Here is a 21,777-nt window from a genome sequence, read left to right as displayed (position 1 = left end):
AATATACCTGCCTTCTAAAACCAGTCTTTCCCTTTCCCTGGCTTTTTTATTTCCCCGCATATTTTCTCACCTTGTTCCACCCACTCCTGGGGACCAGCAGACAGCTCAAAGCTAACGATGTCTCTCAAGCGAGCAGCCTCTCTAAAGGCATTCCAGATTTTTCACATTTGGCTGTGCAGCACATGTTCCCAGAGTCACCTGTCTGCACCCAAGGACACCCTGTGCACCCAAGGACAGGCCATAAATGAGGCAGCCCGGGCCCTTTTTCACCCCCAAAGTACATGCATTGAGGGACATTTAGAAAGACCAGACGGGCGAGCTTTGTGGGAGACGGGATGGACTTTCATACTGGCAGGTTCATTGTGTGTCTTCCCTTAGCTACATTTCAGCTTTCATCTTGCAACCTGACAGACTGGGGTGGAAGGAAAAGCGATGGCTGGAGAGGACAAGACGGGTCACTGGAGCCACCTTTACTGCCCACACTTTGCAGCCCCGGCATTGCCATCTGTACCGTGCACCAAAATAGCACCTTCACCTGCAAGAAAGCATCATTTCACTGACACCTTTGGGTGACTGAGTTGGTGCAAACCATTTTAATTAATCAAGCCCCTTGAGAAGACTGCTGATGGAGGAGGCTGGGTGCTGGGAATGTCTGTATGGCCATGCTGGGAATTAGGCCTGGCTTGCCCCAGAGCTGGGTGAGACCTGTCGGCGTTCCCAGGCAGCAGGGATAGCTCTCTGCTCTTAGTAGAGATGGGGCAATGGGAAGTAGCTCTCCTGGAAGTAGAGAAGGAGCACGAACTCCTTTCTCTTTGCCTCCAAACAGTCCACACACTCAGATTTATGGCACTCCATGAGAGTTTCCCCCCAAATCTGCTCTTCTTCCACCCCTCACACACAGCAGGGCCACCCCGGAGCCCGTCTTCCTACAGGGAAGAGCACCATCACCCGTGCTGATGGGCAGCTCCGCGTCTGGTCCAGGGAAGGTGCTTCTGGAAATGAGGTCTCAGGGTGTTCACCAGGAACTCAGCACAGCTGCTTTCCCTCTTCCCCTCCAAAACCGTCATGCCAAAAAAGGACACAGCAGTTTCCATCACATCTTCCATCACAAACCAACCTCCTCCTCCCCCCCCCAACAAACCTCCATCCAGCATCAACAGGCCAAGGGGCATAAAGCAGCAGCAGCAGCAGCCGGGGAGACGTCACACTGCAGAACTGTAGCTTATCCTGCTCTTCTGAGCAATTGTTCACAATTAGCTTTGACAAAAGGACCTTTTTCCGAGGCAGTCGCTGCACTTGGTGGGACTAACAGTAAAGCAGTCAGACAGCCTGAACCTTGGTCTCAGCCACTTCACATCTTCTGAGGACCCATGGCCTCGCCTCTCATTGACTACTTATTCTTAACCACGCAGCACCAAGGCTCAGTGTCACGGTCGGCTCCTGAGCTCAGGTCCTGAGCTCAGCTCTCCTGAGCTCGCCTGGCTGTCGTGACCGTACAAAGAGGTGGCAGAAGGGACAGGGTGGCAGTGCTGGGGTGGAGGGGAAGGAGGAAAGAAGGAAGGAAAGGAGGATGTAGCTGCTGTGCAGAATGGTGACAGGGGAATCTCATGGACTATGGGAACACAGTGTCTGTAGGTGATTTGATAGTGTAAAGGCCCATGAAATTGGCCAAAACCAAAATGAGAGCATAACAGCAAGAGAGGGGTGGACAAAATGGTGGCCTTGTGCAATCTGGCACAGTGTCTGGGAGCCACAAGAGCAAGAAGCCATTTGGGGTAAGAGACAGGAAGCCCCAGGGAAGGGTTTTCTTTTGGAGACACCGGGCAATTAACAGCCATTACTTCCCCCCACCGCCCGGTCTTGTACAGAAGCTCCAGTACTCTTAGCCAAAGCAGCCGGCATACAAAGGGAGCCAGGCCAGGGCTCGTAACCCTTCAACCAATATTTGTCCCGTTCAAAGGTGGACCTAAGTAGGCAGATGAAGAAAACTGGATGTCTTCTGCCAAAGGAGTAAGATCCTGCTATTGAGAGGTGGCATGGTGTGTTGTTCCTGTGTGTGGACTCCCGGAGCTGGTCCACACCCTTGTCCCTGACCGTGCCATCTTTGGTGTCCATACTGTGAGCTGCTGGTGCCTGTTCAGTGGCAGTCTGTCCAGCCTTCATTGGCACAGGTCTGTCCTACTAGCCCAGATCTCTTTAACATGCAGAGGAAGGTTACATCGCTACTCCCGCATGGTTACACCCATCGTCTCCCACTCAAAGCTTGAACTGCTCCTCACATAAGCACAGAACAAACCCACGGCCACTGCTGCCACCACAAACCTCCTTGTAGCAGTGTCCCCTGCCCCTGTCTGAAAACATAAACCAGATTATGCCAGAGCCATGGGTGGGAGGTACAGATTGGCAAGAGACAAGGGGGATGAGGAGAGGATGCAAAATCTTCCCTTTCAGTAGCCAGCCATAACCAGCGTCACCTATCTCCCCTTGCATCCTGGTCATGAACACGACTCTGGCCTTGGGGAAGGAGCCAAGATCCCTTCTCCATCTCCTCTTCCCCCATCTGCATTCCCTTCCAGGCAAGCGCCACATCCGAGCAGGCTATTTTTGTGCCGGCGGTTGTTGCCTTCTTAAAATTGCCTTGACAATGGCTGTGCCGCCCGCTCCCTGTCTCCTGAGAGCAGCTGCCAAGCTGAGGTTCCTCCTCAGCCTCCATTAACCACATGAAAAAAAAAAAAAAAAGACCCAGAAAGGTTTTGTATTCTCAGCCCAGTCTGGACGGATGGGATTCAGCATCTGACTCAGCCTTTCCCCAGGTCGGGATTCTTTCCTGTTGGAGGGAGATGGGCAATAGGGAGGATGCTTCTGTCTCTCCCTCGCTGTCCCCACCACCCCCCGTCACTGCCCGTCAGGCCTTTATCCTCATTGAGATGCAAGGCTGGCCGCTGCGGCCATCCGCTGAGCCGTCTGCTCCTGAAGGCACCTTCCCCTCCTTCCCCCCCTCCTCCCGGGGCTGCCTGTGGAGCTATTCTTCAGCCTCTGCATTTCACAACAGCTCAAAGGCAGATGCATCAATCCTTTCAGGGGATGGGGACGTGAGGAGAATGGCAAGGGGGCCGCAGGCAGGTGTTGGTAGGTTCCCAGCCATCTCACAAGCTTTGTCCCCCTCCCTGTCCCCCGCTGGCTTGTGCCTGAGGCTTGGGCTGAGGCATGGGGCAGGGACGGGGAAGGGAAGAGGATGGGGAGGAAGAGCGTTGGGCTGCGCTGACCCCATAGGCATGCCCAACTGGGACGCAGGCAAGCTCCCAGCTGTCTGCACGCTGCAGCCGTCCCCCCACGCGGGGAGCAGAGATCCAACCCTGCCTGCGGAAGGTTTACACCAGAGACCAGTTTGGCCCTGGTGCAGCCAGCTGAGGGAGGGGGAACAACCCCACGGCGCTGGCAAAAGGGAAGGGCAGGAGAAAAAGGCAAGGTGGGGACGGGGACGGGGTTGTTCCTCCCAAAGTCGCCGCCTGCGCTGGGCGTCCTGGGCGAACGGCACTCCTGTCTCGCACACTGCAATGGGTTGGGGATGATCCGGGACTGGGTCTCCAGGACCCCTCGCCCCCCTCGACTCCCTCGGGCAGCCGCTTGGGTCCCGCTGCTCTCCCGGCCCCGGCGCGGGGCAGGAGGGAGGTCTGGGTCCGGCCGGCTCGCCATCTGCGGGAGGGCGGCTGGTTCCCGGTGTGTGTTTTACCCGTAGGTGCCACAATCCTTTGACTGTGTGTTCGAAAGCCTCGAGTCTATACATTTAAGAATCAGCAAATTAGAAAAATTGTCTCCTGAAATGTTGGAGGGAGGAAAAAGGCAGGAAGGCAGAGAGGGGATGGGGAAGGACTGAGTGGGAGGGAGGGAAGGGCTTGGTAAAAGAGAGTTCATCCAGGGGCACTGCCCTGGCTTTGTGCCCATCACCTGCGGGCTGGGAAGGAGGGAGGGGGGGGGCAAGGACGAAAAGGGAGGACTGATTTCACACATTCAGTGCATATCATACAACCAGGGCAAGGCTTTCCTCCCGGGGCTCCTACCCGGGATGGCATCGCTGCCGTCGCCAGTCTAGAGCCCTGCCCAGCAGCCCGGACCAGACTCACAGCAGGGTTACAATTCACTGCTTCATTGCTCGGGGGAAAGATACCTTCTCCTTTCTTTCTTTTTTTTTTTTTTTTTTTAATTATATATATATCTTTTTAAGTACTTTTTTCTCCCTTTTTTGTTTCTTTTTTTTTTTTTTTAAAGTCTTATAATTTTCTGTAACAGCAGCTTCTTTCTGTATTGGTGTGGAAGTTATATATAGAGAGATATCTATAAATATATATAAGCCAAACTGCCTTACAGGTTGTTGTTTTGTGGGATTTTTGTTGGTTTGCTTTTTGTTTCGTTTCTTTTTTTTTTTTTTTCAGTGTTGTATGTGTAGCAGGCACTTGAGTTTATATGAAGATGTTTGCTTGGGAGCTGAGGGGCAAAGGACTCAGGAGGGGGAGAGGGAAGGAAGGACGGAAGGAAGGAGCAGGGACGTTCGACAAGCGGCCACTGCTAGCCAAGGATGTCCAGGTAGATTGGTGTGGCCTTGCCCAGAGCATGAAGGATCTTGTAGATCTCCTTGATGTTGAGCCGTTGCTGAGGTTCTCTCTGCCAGCAGCCCAACATGATGTCGTAAACCTCCTTGGGGCAGACTCGAGGCCTTTCCAAAACTCGGCCTTGGGTAATGCACTCAATGACCTGAGAGAAAGAAAAAAGAGCAACATTGAATTGGGCGGTTCCTGGAGGATGTCCTGTCCCAGCTACTTCTTGGCTGATGTGGTACCGTTTAGTGAATGGGAGCGCTGAGTAGTCAAGAGGTCTGCAGATCCTCAGCGCTCACCTCTTTGTGTGTTGTTAATGATAATTTTACAATGAAAACTTTGTCTCCAGCTGCAGTCTTGCAGTTCCCGAAAACCCTTCCTCTTTGACACCTACCTACCTCAACGCTCACTCCAAGCAGGAGGTCACTAGCAATCGAAACGAAGTTTTAATTGATGATGTCAGTTTTTCCTGCTAGTTGATGAAGGAAAAAAAGCCTTACGTTCCCCAAACTAAAGTAATATTTTGCACAGCTGAAATGATATATTTTATTTCCCTGACAATCAAGATTCCTTCCCATTGCAAAGCCCAGGAGAGTTCTACAAGGGAGAGTTCAGCGCATCTTTTCCTACCTCCATCTCCAAGGGCAGCTTTGCCTCATTTTGACATAGGAAAGCAGTTGAAAGACTGAAATTTCATCTCAAATCACATCTGTGATGGAGAAAAAAAAAATTTGCAGTGCTAACACTCTGTTCCGGGTCAGGTCGGTGCTGCTAATGAGAGAAATGTGAGCTCTTGGCCAGCATTAAAATCTCTTCAGAGGGATGCCATTGGAAAGGACTCCCCAAAGCGTCTGTTTGTATTTTGTTCACCTGAGGGATGGATGCAAAGGGAAACGGGCTATGATTTGTCAGAGAGCTGCTATTACTGTCTGGCCTCCTTGGTTGGAGCTGATGAGTCCCGGCACCGCAGCGTGCGAGTGACCTGCCACGCTCCGCAGATAAACACAGATCCCGAGCAGCGTGTCGAGGGAAGCCACCCAGCAAGGGGTGCTTGGAATTTATCATTTATGAATAGTAATGGGCCTGCCACGCAGCTCAACCGATACTTACCGCTTTGCTGTTTGCATATAAATACAGAGGGGAGAGATTAGGACCTGCTGAAAGCGGGGAGAGGAAGACACGGCACGCGGAGAAGGCTGCATCGCCGTACAGCCGCTGGCAGCTGTGACCTGGGGGAGGAGGTGAGTTATGGTTTCTGACAGGACACCCTGGACATGCACAGGAGCCCTCTGGTGGGTCCTTTCTCTCTGGGGCAAGAAAGGGCATAGACAGAAGTTAATGGACTGGCTGAGCCCTGTCTCATCCCTCTGCTCAGGCAAGGTCTCTTCCAGCCTTGAACAAATCTGCTAAAAGTGCCCCGGCGTATGAGGCCACATGAATGCCAGAGGAGGGAGGGGGCATCCCAGCCTTCATAATACCCACACCCAGCAGCAGCGGTGCTCAACCAGCCTGGGATTGCTCACGGTCCGGTCCCGGCAGCCCGGAGCCTGGTACAGCCCGATTGAACTTGCCTCTCCATGGGACTCTACCCCTGCGGCCAGGCTGCCGCCGCCGAGACTTGCTCTCACGCCTCACCATCCTGGAGCCGGTGGAGCTGTCAGTCCCCGGCAGCCACTCACGTTCTGCCCACCTCTCCGCAAATTGCGAAAAAGGAGCCAGGTGAGAGCGAAGGCAGCTCCCTCCCACCGGGATGGTGTGGTCTGGGGTGGGAGTCCTCCGCTCTCAGAAAGAAGTGGGTACAACAATAGGAAAGGGAAGGATAAGATTTTTCCAGGGATGGCAGCAAAGCCAATACAGCTGTATCCATGCGGATTTTAACCAGCCCTCCTCCCTCAAGGCTAGGGATGACTTCTCCCAGTCCTACCGCCCTGCAAAGGAAACTGAGGCAGAAAGCACCGGGGCAGCTGAGCTGTCATATTCCAGCGTGCCTATCACCCGCATACAAGCTACGTGTGCTCATTTGTGTGTGTTTGTATTTACCCTCCCAGGGAATGCAAGAGGAGCTCATTAAATAGCGTGACAAATAACTTCTGTCGCTGTCTATTCCATTGTTTGTGTCTCTAAAATGTTTGCGTGTGCTACTTTGGGATATGCAGTCAGGCCCCATTGAGCACACGAATGGGCAAGTATTAGAGCTGTAAAGCACACCTTGGATTTGCCATCTCTGCAACTCACTTAATTAAGGGATCTGTATCCAGAAAGCAGAAAATGCACATTTCTCATTACAAAAGGTGAAATTTCTGAAATCCATTAGATACACAGTAGGATAAAAATGTGCAAGGTTCCCACACACTGCTATGTCAATGCATCTTGTTCCCCTTCTATAATACCCCCCGCTAGTCTGAGCAAAAATCTTCCAATGCATTTCTGCTGACGTGCCTCAAAGCTCAGCTCTGACGCTCTGCTAATCCCAGCCAGCCTTCCCTCGACATTTTTACAGTACGGCCCTATGCTGATGGGCCGCAACTTTTGCTATTCAAAGAAATAACAAGGACGAACCAGCTCCTTGGGTCCCACGCTCAACGAACTGGGGCAAACCATGTAACAGATATCCACATGGGGAAAAGCCCCCCAGAAACGTGCCACGTGCTGTATAACAGGCTTTAAACGCTCTCTCCTAAACTGAAGGCTGCAGTAAGAGCCTCAGCTATAAAGTAAGGAGGAAGAGAGCAGAGGGAATGCAGGGCATGACAATAACTTAGATCCCAGCAGTAATTTAGGTGTCCCCAGTTCTGGCAGCACTCCGAGGGTTTATATCAGATGTGGTATGTCAGGAACTTAGAAGGGAGAGACGGAGGACGAGCCAGTACATGGCTTTGACAGAGCCCTTTGATTCCCGCGTGCCTCAGTTTCCCCAGCTCTTAAACGGAGATAATGACACCTCTCCCCTGGTGAAGCGTTTTATCTCCGTGCCTGAAAAAGGACATAGTGAGGAACTATTGCAGGTGCCGAGGAGAGCACCACCTACGTACAAACAGTTTTGCAAGTGTCTGGAAAGGAGAGATGATGATAAAAAGTACAGTTTCCAGCTGAGGTGTCTCAGTACTGTTGTACCTCTGTGTTTGAGAGCTGAAACCAGGGCTGCTTCCCGTACGTGAAGATCTCCCAGAGGATCACCCCGAAGCTCCAGACGTCACTCTCTGTTGTGAACTTCCTGTACATGATGCTCTCCGGAGGCATCCAGCGGATAGGCAGCATGGTGTGTCCTCCAACCTGGGTGAGGGCAAAGGCACAAGGAAATCTGAGTGAGGAGAGCCCTGAGGAAGGGGTCAGCCCTGACGTGGACAAGCTCAGGGCCCCCCTGTGTGCTACATCGCCACGGAGCCGCTCAAAAAAGCTGGGCTGGCTACTGCCTCCCTGACCGCCCATGGGCTTGCCCGCCAGTCCCACCTGGTTAACATGATAGATAGGGAGTGAAATGTATCAAGATAAATGATGTCCTCTCCTCCCAAAATGGGCTTGTAAAGAAATCAAATGACAAAATGCCAAGAGCATACTCCAGCCTTACCGTCTGATAAAGCAGAAGGCAAGGCAAGAAACAGTGTTCAGCAAAGCAGTGTGCTGAGTTTTGCAGGGCCTCAGTGCTCTGCGGCGGCCTCCAGAAACACGGCGTGAGCTTTGTCCCCCTCTTTGGTAAGGTTTTCTGAAAGCGATGCACAGGCATCCGCACATCACCTAATTGCATGAAAGATTTTGCGCTCATAAAACTGTGCTACAGGCCTTTTCAGAGAGTGCTTTGAATATGTAAATGACTGCAGGACCGCACTGCAAAAAGGCGGTCTGTTTGTAAAGAACGGGCTCTTACCGGCAGGGATGTGCCGGAGGCAGGAAAGCCAGCCCCATTGGAGAGTTTGGAAATGGAAGAGCCCATGGGCGAAGTCCCGTTGAGGTATGCCGAGCCAGGGAAAGGCACCTTCTCTGCCAGGGTCTACCCTTCTCTAAGGCACGTGAATCCAGAAGGTGGATACATGCCAACGGTTTGAAAGCAGATGGGTTTACCTTCAGATTCACTAGAGATTTCTAACCAAGTGTCTCTGAGCGGGACAAGTTTTTCTCTGTTCTGTCCTTCTACATAAGAAGCACCATCTGTGGGGAAACAGCTAATTGATAAGAGCAGCCGGCGCTGGAAGCGGTATGGCTGCACGTCTCCAGCACTTGTTTCTGCTGAGGGTGAAGTGTCCGAGGTTGTAGTGATGATGAGAAAGAGTGCTTTTGTGGTGCTGCTTGGAAAACTGCTTGTCTCATTATGGGCACCAAAAAAACCAAGTGCTAATAGCTTTGTAGCACTGCGACTGAATCAAACAGGCAGAAACCTCTCTGGTCCTATGACGGATCAGGGGAGAAGGTATCCGGTATCTGGGTTGCCAGCGTATGTGTGGCTATTCAAAATGATGAGATTGTTGTGCTCGCTTGCAAGAAAACATTCCTTGTACAAACAAAAGCTCTCCTCTGAGTTGCCAGTTTTCCCAAGCTCCCACAGATTTCTTTGCCTGATGAAAGCAGAAGTAGCGTGGGGAAGGGTCGGCACGGAGACACACTGCAGTGCCTGGAAGCAAGAGGGACAGTGCTGGGGAGGTGTGTTGGAACAGGGTGTGAAACGGGAATGATGCTCAGCGGGCTTTCTGCAAGGAGGGTGCGAGTCAGACTTCTCTGGGGTTTGACAGAATCTGGACCCGGGTTTGCAGTGACTCAGAGGTCTCCAAACCAGCCCTTTTTCTAACTCTGAAACAGTCTCTTCCTACAATAAAAAAAAAAAAAAAAAAAAAAAAAAAAAAAAGAGAAGCAATTTTAAAGGTCTCAGGAACATCTTTCTTTCCTGAGCGCAGAGGTGCTCAGAACTGTGATGCATGGAGGAAAAAAGCTCATTGCAGCCTCCATTTAGAGACGGCTTGGCTGGCGTGTTCTCAGCTTGCTGCTCTCAACTCCCAAGAATGTTCTCCCATAATGGAAATGGAAATATGCTTTTCTTTGTCTGTTCCTTTGAAACCCTGGCTGCAATTCTAGCTCCTTCCTGCATTTCCAGCTTTTACAAGTTGCTTTCCCTTCTTGTGAAGGGCTCTGAGGAAATGTTATCGACAGAACAGGACATACATCAAACTTGATTGTTGCAAAAACTGTTTTGTGCTAATGCTTATTTTGTTCTCCTTTAAGCAGCACTAACTCTTCAGTTTTCCAGCAAATCTCAAAATGATTACTCTCTACATTTGCAGTATCCTGAACCTTGCAGGATCATTTGGGATTACAGGTAGTACAATGTATTGAGCGCACTTTAACTCCCTTTTGAATAGGTCTTATGGCAGTTCAGAACATCTGAACCAGGTCCTCAGCTTACACAAAGAGCATTACAGCCGTACTGCTTGACTGGGAGGGCCCTGATTTACACCACTTGAGGATCTGGCCCTGAAAGCACAGCAGAGAAGCCAGCAGTCCCATCCCAGTTCTAAGAAGCTAAAATAAAGTCATGGTCTTTGGTCTCCTCTGGACACATCCTGGTGAAGAGCTGCCAGTAAAGCGACATACACAGTCAACAGCTGTCCCACGGACGTGGAGTCCAGGGTCTGCCAAAGCATTCCTCTCAGCCCTGTATGTCATGTGTCACATACCTTTTACTAAAAATTAAATCTAGTAATAATTAATAATCAAAATAATTGGGGGGGGGGGGAGGAACCACAAGCAATGCCCCCCCGAAATGTATGGATTCCATAACATGGCTCAGCTACGCTCATAGATAAGGAGGTATTCTTTGCAGAGGTATTCTTTACATCTCGAACAAGATGCTACATGTTTAAGAGCAAATGTTGTCTGGCACCTACGAGCTAACTCTAAGCAGAACCGTCATCCCTTAAACTCTACCATAAAACGACTCCGATGTCTAGCCTAGCACATCAGGCTGACTGTTCCATTCTAAAGCATCGCCTTCAACTACCCCTTCCTGCTCCCCTCACAAACTGATTAGGATTAAAATTCCCATTTCACAGACGAGAAAACAAATGCAGGAGGGCAGGGAGAGGCCCTGCTCTGAAGCTGTATAGTAAGTGAACACTAAGTCGAGTCTTCCTGGTCTGCAGTCAGCTGTACCCTGTTATTTGCTGACGTAGCAAAACGATTTAGAGCTGAGCACAGAGGGATTGTGCTACTGATGCCATAGGAAGCGGAGTGTGTCCGGGGTGACAGAAATCCTTTGCATAACATGTAGTGGCTGTGATCTGTGTTACGCCGGCGTAGACTTGTACGTGATTCCCATGGCTACATACTTCTTTTACAGGACCAGCTGTTGCCAAAAGCTTAAAAGTAAAATGATGCTATTAAACCAGGCTAAAAAAAAAAGAAGAAGAAGAAAAAAAAAATGATGCTGTTTTTTTCTTTTGCAAAGCCAGTTTACGTGGCATGTCCTTGGCTCTGGAAAGAGTTGTTAGCAGGTCTTCAGACAGAAGCTGAAGGTTTGCTTCAGTCAAGACCCTTTTTTGCTCAGAGCTGGGCCTGGCAGGTTTCAGAAATAAGTGACCACGCAGGACTGATGCCTGTCAGGAGCATGCTACTTCGGAGTCCTTTCTAACACAGTCATGTCATCTTCCCACTCCACCTTCCTCCATTCCCGTTGGGAGCCAGGGATGAGGGAACCCAGCCACCCTGCAGGTTCATCTTCTAAAGCCAGTTCTAAGGGTGAAATGTCCTCAAACAGTGGCGTTGCAACAGCCCCCCTGGAGACACTCCACAACCTGGAAGAGGGATTTGCTTTCAAGCAAATAAGGCAAGTAAATCCTCTTCTCTTCCTCCCTTTAAATCCTATGATGCTGCCAAGCCCGCCCTTTCTCCTTGTTATTTTAATGCTTCATGGACCTGCAGACTGGCCTCTTTATCCCATTGCCATGGCTGTCTAGCTTTGCTTGACATTTTGAGCTCTCTAACTTTCTCTCCCTGGATCAACTCCCTGTGCCCACGTTGACATGTTATTCCCACTGCTTTGCTCTTTCAGTTTGCAGTACTATCCTGGTAATAAATAGAGCAATCAGTGCATATCCTCTGAGCAGCTAAAGATTCCTTCTTCTGTCTCCATTTCAAGATCACAGTATCACCTACTCGTTCCCATCCCTTTCTAACGGATACTCCCAAGTGCACGACTGGGTCTACAGCCACATGTTTCTGATACTCCAGGGCACGTGGCCTCTGCTCTGAAGCCTCATTACACATCCAAGCCCGTAGACTTGCAAGATAACGAGCCCCTCCCTTTGAGCAGCTTATTGCTGTATTAGATATGAACCTCAGGGAGCTGGGGGAGGTTCGTGAAAGGCCAGCGTTAATGGCCATTAGGGAGAGAGATAATTACTTAATGCTAGTACAGCACTTTGACGATGTAAAGCTATATAAGTGCTATGTACAAGTAGTATTATAAGGTTTGAGGTTTGTCTGCTAGCAAGGAAAGCTGGTGTCTGGGGAAAAAAATCTCCTTGTCCCAGCTTTCTGAATGACATGCAGCTGATTAGGAAGAGAAAAGATGACATGTTATCCCCCAAAGACTTCAACAGTACAGCAGCAGGTTGTGCAGCAGCAGTGTTCAGCGAAGCCTGTGCAATATATCCACAGTTTGGGCCACTAACAGAGATAACATGAAAAAAACGGAGTAGGGCTGAAAAACCCTCATGAGAACTTTGGACTGGTGGGAATCCACATCCTAACACTTTAAAGACAGCTCTTGGTGAGCAGCCCTGTTTTCCCCCTCCTGGCTCACATACTAGCCCCAGGGCTGTAGCCCCAGGTAGTATTCACAGTAGCCCCAAGTAGCTGGAGAAACCCGCTGAAGGTTTCTTCATGGAGCTCAGCTAAGAATGGAATTTGGTCTCTGGCATACTTTAAGGCTGTGTTTTATTTTCCTTTTTGTGCAGTTTTCTTCCCAACTTTGAAATAAAATAAAAATTAAATCAGCACTTTCTGTTTTCCTTGGTCATTTGACATTTGCTTTCCAAGATCGCTTGACAGCTTTCTTCCTGTTCCTGGCATACTTCAGGGAGGCTCTGCTCCTGCCTTGGGAAAGTCACAAGAACAACCATAGGTGTCTTCATATGGTGCAGCGTTATTTGAAGTTCCCTGTTGTGTGCAAGAAGCTGGAGTTTGTGCAGAATCACTTAGCAGTAGTGGAGACCTTGGCACCATTTCTCTCCAGGAAAATCTACTCAACACTCAATCCAGTTGACCTGGTGATAAGACATACATTCTCCAATTGCTGTCTGTGTTCCTGCTGCTGTAGGTAGGGATGACCCGGGATCTTTAATTGCAGACCTGGCTGTCATCCCAGGCCGGGCTGCGCCAGGACATATGTCCTTTAGACCTCAGTTCTACGAGCTGGGTGATCACCGGAAGGTACTTAGCTCTGAGCCTTCCCCCAGCAGCCAGATGTACATCCCCATCAGGCCACATTAATTCCTGCTGTGGGCAGGATGTGTTACTCAGCAGTTCTGGACAGCTTTGTAGGAATAAGAGCCACAGGTCGTTGGATCACCCGAGAGGACGCAAGGACAAAAAAAAAGCCATGCAAGCAAGAAGCAGCAAAAGCTTCTCTGTTTGTCTGGGTTGAGCTCTTGGAGAAAACCAAACAAAACTTCTGTAGGTCACGCCTTTGTGAGTCACAGTTTGTCAGATCAGGTTGGGGCACGCGAAGGTGTCTTCTCAGGGGCGAGGCCAAGGGCAGTACGTGCTCCTGGCCGGGTCTCCAGGAGGAGACGCTCCTTCCCTGCCTTCAGCGCTGGATCCAGCAGCACTGAGAGACATTTCTCTATCAATCAGATGCGCCAGTATTTTGCCTGTGTGAGCCCTGACAGATTCCTGGGCACCTTTTACAAAGCAGAGGGATTAACTCTGACGTGCCAGACCGAGCTGAGCTTTGCTGAACGTTAGCTGTCCCACAGTTCATAGCTCTGTCACCTTACCAGGCTCTTAAGTATCCAAGTAGTTTACATCACAAGTAGCTGAATTTAAGTGCAAGTTGTGACTGGATGCACTTCCCAAATACTTTGCTTCTAATTTCCTTTCAGCTTACCCAGAAAGAAGGGTGCAAGCTATATCTGAGACTGCACCATTGCCGGAATTACTCTGGCCCCAAAACACCCCCAAGGTGTTCTCCTGACTGAAAGGCATCGTGTGTTATGGCCGTACCACCCCCAGGCTGAGCCTCTTCTAAGAAGTGATTCAGAAGCCGTCAGTGCCAACTCCTCAGCGTAGCCCTGTCCCTGCCTTCAGGTCTTGGGCCTCTGCTGTCCCTGCTGCCACAGCCAGTACTGAACGTGAGTTTAAAACCAGTCAAAAAAAAAAAAAAAACACCCAAAAACAAAAAGCCTCTTCCGCACATTTTGACTCACTTGACTTACTGTGTCCTCACCACGCAGCACTCTGCATGTGTCTGCTCCACTTTCTGCCAATGGTAGATCTGATCCTCTCCTAATCCTCCTTCTCTGCACCTCACCATCTCCTCCGCTGCAGGCTCCGGCGGTGCCGCGGCGTGGGGCTTGCTGCTCCCCTGCGTGCCAGTGACTGAAGACGTCTCACAGCAGTTTGCAAGGGATCACAGAGGATTTTTGGAGATTTACGGAACACACAAAGCACCCTGTAGCTGTTTCTCTTGCTTGCATGGAGCTGTGCTGGATGTCCCAGCCTTGCCCAGAGCAGGGGAGACGCAGGTCGCCTGCTGCCGGAGGGGAGAGGGTTGGACGTACCCAGAGAGAGCACGGGGAAAGGAACCAAATGTCCCCGTCGTGAGGTGATGTAAGGAGCCAGATGGACTTGCTCAGGAGCAGGAAAGACTGACCAGGCAGGGTTAACGCGCTACTGAGAAGAGGGTGAGACCTTCCTGCTGTCAGTAGGACTGTTTGGCGAGGGACTGTTTGTTCCCCCCAGATGCACATACTGTGTTTAAACATGAGTCTAAAAATAAAGCCTGCCATTGACATTGTTTTTCCTTACTTCATTTAACAATCTAGTTGCTTTATGACCTGTAATTCTGCATCACATTGAATCAAGCGGTGTAATTTGCAAGCAGGGACAGCGGCCTTTCTCCCCCTTCCCCTCATCTCTGCTCCGCTGCCTGTGTTTTAATCCCACGGTTTTCAGCATTCCTAATGAGCCATTAACAAGCTGCCAATTCCTTATGCAAATGAGGGGGGGCAGACATGGAGGGGTGGCTGTAGCTAGAGGTAAATTCTGCTACCTCAAAACGGCCTGAGATAAATCACTGCTGTTCTAAGAGCTGCCTGTACCCAAGAGTCCTCTCAGTTATATTATCTGCCATCTAAAAATGCCAGAGGTAATGCAGAGGATGGTTAAGAAAAGGAAAACAGAGGAGTAATCGCACATATATTTTTAATTGTGTTTGCCAATAATCTATTTGGTGTGCTCCTTACCACGGTTCACCCCTTCTCTTTTCTTCCCAGAACTCAAAGCAGCAGCGCCCACTGCTAGGAAAGGGCTGCACGACCAGCCTGCAGAGGAACAAAGGCCAGTTTCTCATTTTCATATAAGTGAATGCTCCAAAATCCACGATCTCCAACATCGGAACATAAACTATGATGAATCCCAGCCATGCCTCATTCAGCTGGGGGAAGACGTGGCAGCAGAGCAGCTGTAGTTTGCAAAGCACCTAGTAAAGCGGTCAGTGAGGCCACCACCAGGTCCTAGCAGGTCCTAAACCCCTGTCCTAACAGGAGCTTTCCTAGGTGAAGGAGAGGTGACCAGCCTCCTGATCCCCTGGGCGACCTGCTGAAAGATTCTTGTGGCCCAGAATGAGGATGACCCACACTAGGATCTCAGACAGCAGAGGAAAGTGGTAGTACTGGGGAAGGATTCACTGGTGGGAGACCCAGTGGCTTCCCAGGAGTCCCACTGCTTGGCTGTGGGTTGGTACTGGGCAGCCGTGCAGAGGGGTGCATGCAGATGGTGGCCTCTGCGGTCTTCTGCACCGCAGCCACCCCATGGGCACCACATCTAGGCTGTTCAAAAGCTACCAACTAAGCCACCTTTCTCCTGGTCACTGCCCAGATCATAGAATCATAGAATCATAGAATTGTCTAGGTTGGAAGAGACCCTTGGGATCATCGAGTCCAACCATCAGATAAGAGCAGAGCCCGAGAAGGCCACTAAACCCATTCAAACTACAGCCGTCAGATAGTTTGTCAGGCACCGTACGGGTTTAGCAATTTGTCTCCACCAGGCTGGAGACCCTTGCCCCCACGACACCCTTTTTTAGGACAGGTCTGCTCAGAGACATGCAACACCCATGAAACAGCACAGCTGTCAGCTGGTTCCAGCTTCAAAGGGGATCTGTAGTCTGCAAAGACTGCATGTGCCAACAGAAATCGTCCATGACTGATCTGCATTATCATTTTGCAGTGAGCTGGTAATACTACAAGAAGTGTTTAATAGCTCAAAAGCTAATCAGATAGAGGCTAAGTTAAACCATCATGATGCAAGAAACGCGTCCATCAGCATTCTGTTCTTTTGGCGATGCAGAGAATGAAAATCAGCTCAGCTTCTGGCTTCGGAAAGTAAGAAGATTTGACCAATAAATCTTAACATAGCGATATAAAAGCAAAGTCTCAAAATGGCCTGAGAAATACAGCTTAGGAAATAGGACCAATAAAGCACTTGCATGTACGATCACTCTATGCTAAAATGCTTTCAGATCAGTATCTCATAATCTCCCCTTCCATCGTCCCTCGCTGTCCTGACAGTGCCTCCCCTTTGGAGTCCCCTCCTCCATCCTTGTCTGCAGCCAGAGCCGTTCCTGACTGACGACTATACATGACTTAGATAAGGCTCCATGACTTAACTTCTGGATGGCGGATGATCAGTTCAACTGCCTTGGCATTAATCATAATAATATTCAAAATTCATTAGGCTGGACTGTTTGGAAATCTATTTCTTGTTAACGTCAGATTCCCTGAGCGTAGGCCTGGCAGCATACAGACGGCAATTTAGTACAAGGCAGGGTACGGGAACTCCCTATAGCAGCAGTCCCTTCCTTTACGTGCAGCTGGACCGTGACCTGGCAGCTCCCGCCTGGTTTGTCATTTGTGAAGCTCCTTAAGTAGCAGCGAAACACTGGGAGCCGTGCTGCCTGTTGGCTGATCCAGGGGCACCTATAGAAATATATAGCCGAGTAGGGAGTTTTTAAGGGGGAAGGTTAGATGCTCAGATCTGCACCCACAAATCTTAATAGTATTTTTTTGTACGTAAACACTGGGCGGGCAACCCAGAGGCTGCTGTGCACAGTCGTGGTACGGAGGTACAAAAATAGAAACCCGTTCCTTGCTTTCCTGAAAACTTACAGTGCTTTAGATGGGAGGATGGGGCCTCAGTGCTTTACCAAGATGGAAAACTTTCAGCAATAAAATAGCTGGATCGTTCCGTCCAGGCAGTTTCCCGCAGGCCGATTGAGGACGGTTCCCGATGGTGCGCTTCCTAATGGCGTATTTGGCCTGTTTAAGTATTTTGGGTGACGGTGCTTTCCTTCAGGTACAAGTTCTCACCCCCTCCAGTCGAACAGCGGTTTCTCAGCAGGGAAACATCACAGAAATACAGAACAACTTCAGAAGCTGCATACGCTTTCTCTCCTAATGAAGGTAGTCCGGGCACAGATGGCATCTCAGAGAAACACGTTGCAAGCCGCGTTAAAATAAAGAGCTCATCATCGGAGGCTGCAGTGTCACACCTACTAATGATGTGATTAAACTCATCAGTGCCGGTGGGAAAGCTGTGCCAGCTCTGGCACTGCTGAACGGAGAGCTGCATTTCACGGCAGAGGCAAACCCCAACCACCCCCACCCCCCCCCCCCTCCCGAGTTAGGCCACCATAGAGACACACATTGAATATATGATGCTAATGGCTAAACTTCCTCAGACCTAAAATAGGGGATGTTGTCCTGGACGGGCCCTTCCCATGCCTGCCTGAAGCATTCCCGTCAAAAGGTGGTGTGGCACGTAGAGGATAGGCTGGAGATGGTGACAACAGCCAAAGAGGTACAGGTACGGGAGAAGAGAGCGACTGCACCCGTCTGAGCTCGGCTGCGATGGGGGACCAGCAGCATCAGCGCTGGGAAGCGGCAGAACTAAAACCAGCCACAGCCAAAATGGTGGCACGCCCAGAAGGTGAGGCTGGGGTTTGGCTGCGGGATTCTGCTGGCCCACAAGCTGAATTTGAAAATCTGAAGGACTCAAGCATTGCATCCTCTTCTACTCCATTCTCCCGAGACTTTCTGTGCACTGAAGTTTCCTCCATTCTTTATCAAGTTTTCCAGATGCCCTTGAGTAGGACAGACTTGCTGGAGTCCCGTGCATTTTAACCACTGTGTTAAAATTCTTCCTCCCTATTTATTTAGCCGGGAGCGTAAATAAATAAGCAGACGCACAAACACAGGAACCTGGTTCCTAGATGCCATTAGAGCCCTCGAGCACTAAGCGGCCATCGCAGACATCGCTAGGTGCCTTCTGCTCCCTTCCCCTCAGCCAGCCAGACCCAGTGAGCCCCAGCCTCACCCCAGTGAGCCGCGCTGGGACCATTTCACAAACCCAGCACCCGGTAGGACACATCTGACTGGTTTTGCCGTAATATAGGACTGCTTCTAGACAGTCAGCTCTCCAAACCAGGAGAGTTTTCCTGGAGGAGTCTCTAGCCACCAGCTCTCCATTAGGGCTAGCCACAAGAGGAAGGACGGAAGGAGAAAGTGAGTCTAAAGAAACCACTAATGTTCTGCAGCGTCTGAGAGGATGAATGACCCCTGCAGACATATGCCGAGCAGACAGGACAGTCCTCAATTATGTCACTGTTGGAGCATTTACTTCGAGGAGAAACGTGACTACAAATGCCGGGCTTAAAGCCTTGGCTGGTTTCGCCGCCTCCGGATGAGCTGCCCTACCCCGAGAGCGTTAGGGGTGTGTACGCAGCACGCACAGGCAACGACACGCACGTCTGCGTACGAACCAGCTTTAAAGAGAAAAAAAAAAAAAGAGCTGAAAAAAAAAAAAAAAGCCCTGTTTAATTTCAATCTGCCCTCTTTCCGTTGTGAGAGAGGGCCCTAAAGGATTTGCTAAGGTATTGACGGGTGCCGATCCGTACATCCCAGCGGGCACCCCGCAGCCTCCCTCAGGAATTCACAAGCAACTCTTGCCTACAGGATGGAAATTTCCTGCTTGCCACACCGATTTTCCCCAGCCTCATCCTCACTGCCTTATCCCTGTGCTAACTTCTCTATACTTCTCTCAACGTTTTCTAACTTTCAAGCTCACAACTTTGTAAATATTTGCAATCAGGCAGCACATCTCCCCGCTCTGGTCATTCTTTAGACAAACTATTTACATACAGCTCTTTCTATCCTCAGCGATCAATTGCTTCACACCGTCTTTGTTTCTGCTGCAGCTCTCCAGACACCGTCGAGCTCATGGATACCCTTTGTGGGGCTGAGCCAAGGGCACGTGGCTGTGTAATAAAAGAGTATTTAAAATAACGATTGCTGTAGAGGCACCCCCTTTGCTCTTTGACTTGGGTTCTTTACATGGACGGCTTCAGAAGAGCGTTTGTTTCACTGGGACACTGAAAGCTTGCTCGGGAGCTGCCACCCCACAAGGCGCTGCGCTTGGCTCGAAGAGGACAGGGGTTATAAAGATAAAATGCAAAGTGGTCTGGGGCGGGCACAATCTCACTCTGCAGCGGTACTTGCCGTATATTGATCAGAACCGGCTCGCTGCTTCATTACCCACCCGAGAGGTGCGATGAGCTGCTACTGGAATTTGTGCTTGACAGCCAAAGGCAGGTCTCATTCTTCAAAATGCTCCACGAGCAGGGGGTTGATTTGGGTGGGTGCGAAAAGCGGAGGAGAGCAGTGCGGAGCAAGAGGCAGGGAGGCAGCAGGCACGGGCGGCGTGTCCCGCCACCCACCCCTCCTCCTGACCCACGGGGCATCCCCGCTGCCGCATCCCACACGGCCCCGGGGGCACCATCCCCCGGGGCAGGACCCAGCGGCCACGCAGCTCTGCGGCCTCAGCAGTGTCCGCCGCCGCTGGCGAAGCTCTCCCCGCTGAAGCTTGAAGAGCGGCGGCCGTTGCTGCCGGTCAGCCCGCAGCCTCCCGGCACGCGTGGCTCCCTCTAAGCCCTCCTTTCTCTTTTGGCTTTCCCGCATTTCCTGGACAAACTGCTCTGGTTTATTTTCCTCCCTCTCCCTGAGAGGTACAGGTGGCCTTGCCGCCCTCTCATTGCGCATCCCCTCCCTTGAATTTTAAACTATTTAAGAGCTTTAAATGCACCTAATGAGGTTTCAATCTGCACTTTGCTGCCATCCCTCTGCTTCTCTGACACCGGGAAGAAGAGTGGTTTGGAAACCTACTGCAGACTTCCCTGCGTTGGAGGTCTAATTACACGCTAACTGGTGACCTTGTAAGTAGAGGGTAATCTGCTGTGTCATACCGGGGTAAATTATCCCGGTACTTCTGTCTTTTCCACTGTAGCCTTCTGCAGAGATGGAAATACAGCTGGTTAAACGGTAATTAATCTTTGAACCCTCTAACACTTGTCCAAGCCAGTGAGGAGTAACCAGCAGAAACCCACTGGCTCCGCGTGGGGCAAGGGACCGGCTCAGGGGCCACCGCTCTGGGGGTATCTGGTGTCACCTGGCCAAAGCAGGGGCCACATTGTCACCCAGTCTCTCCTGGGCATGGGCTGCTTCCTCAGAGCTGGATGCGGCTGCCTCCTGCCTGCCCTGCATTAGGCGTCGCTTATTCCGAGGGACACATCCAGAGTCACGTGCAGGAGGAAAGGGGCACCAGGGGCATGCGGAAGCCCGAGGGGCACAGCCACCCGCCCTGTCTGTGCCAGCAGGATGGGGCCAGAGCGGCTCACTGGTGATGGGGGTGAGCCGTTGGGAGCGCTTCCGTACCCTCACCGCGAGGGAGGCGCGCGGGAACAGCACCAACGCTTTCCTCTGCAACCATCCAAACCAGCCAGGCACAGCCCCAGGCATTCACCCCGCAAAACTCCAGGAAAACCAGCCAAGAGTTCCGCTTTCTCCCTCCCCACTGTGAGATGCACTTCGTTCCCTGCCACGCTAACAGCCTGTCACCCCGGGGCTGGGGGCCGCCTCTCCGACCCCTCGTACCTTCATGGCAACGAAATATATTTGCATACGTTTTAGACCCACTGACATCGTTCCCTCTGGAGAGCTTCAGGTTTTTATAGTAACCACGGTAATGATTTTCAGATTATAGACTAATATTTTAATTTGTTAGGAACGTTAAGGTGGGCACTGTAGGATTCTTATGACACTTAAATAGTGCTGAAAAAAAAAAAAAAAAGGAAGGGGGGGGTTCTCAGTGCATTTCTTTTCCTAACAGGAGCACTGAAATAGAAAGTCAAAATCCCACACGCTGGTACCGAGATCAGCTCTGACACCTCCCCTCCGTGCCTGTTTCACTTGAATACCTGCCAAGTTAAATAAGCAAACACGGGATTTCGGCGTCCTAGTTGCAAACCTGGTTTTGTCAAAGTGAACGCTCCTCCTTAGTCACTCTGGCCATGCTGCGCGGCCGTGACCCCATCTAAGCGTGTAGGACCCCGCGTGCCATTGCCCTCTGAGGGCTGGGTCACAACTAATGGATGCTGCAACGGGTAACGCAGCGGGTTTGCCCCTCTGCCTATACTCTATTTCTCCCCCTCCGCCCATTCATTGTCGCTCTGATTAAGTAACCAGACAAGACTGTCAAGTCATCGGTCTCGAGTGTCCCATCATTTCCATGACATGCGACACACGCTGTGTGCCACAAGGCAGACTGCTGCACCAGCCCCTTTCCTCCGGCTGGGTAGCAATCGCGTGGTTTGGAGTGCATCAGACTGCACTGAATAAAGCAGGGGCATTTCGGAGGAGGCAAGTTGCCCCAGTAGCTCTATGGGTTGGTATGGCTGAGAGCTCCGGGCTTCCTTTCCTAACCTGTAAAATGGGCCAATGCAACTCACTGACTTCTCAAAGATGCTGTGCAGGTAAAGGCTGGCACGGTAAAGCGATGGATGGCACGGAAAAGCCTGCCAAGAATGGGAAAAATAGCCAAATGTTTAGCTCAGGGTTAGTTATACCTGGCAAAAGAGACAGAA

The 21,777-nt window shown here is 50.8% G+C and overlaps 1 protein-coding gene across 4 annotated transcripts in view; it reads right to left on the bottom strand.

Moving 5' to 3' along the window:
• Nucleotides 1–3,619: 3,619 nt before the first annotated feature.
• Nucleotides 3,620–21,777, bottom strand: part of NTRK3 (neurotrophic receptor tyrosine kinase 3) — a gene marked incomplete at its 5' end in the record, with an annotated part of 221,256 nt that continues 203,098 nt past the window's right edge. For all 4 annotated transcript variants that reach the window (XM_082489012.1, XM_082489009.1, XM_082489010.1 and 1 more), the window contains 2 exons: nt 3,620–4,752; nt 7,710–7,868. In XM_082489012.1, coding sequence (XP_082345138.1) covers nt 4,567–4,752; nt 7,710–7,868 — 345 coding nt within the window. In that variant the 3' untranslated portion in view covers nt 3,620–4,566. The remainder of the gene's footprint in view (nt 4,753–7,709; nt 7,869–21,777) is intronic.

The sequence above is a fragment of the Vanellus vanellus genome (assembly GCF_965231255.1).
Source record: "Vanellus vanellus genome assembly, chromosome: 11".
Taxonomy (NCBI): Eukaryota; Metazoa; Chordata; class Aves; order Charadriiformes; family Charadriidae; genus Vanellus; species Vanellus vanellus.
The sequence above is the reverse complement of the archived record's forward strand: the minus strand, read 5'-3'. Positions and strand labels throughout refer to the sequence as shown.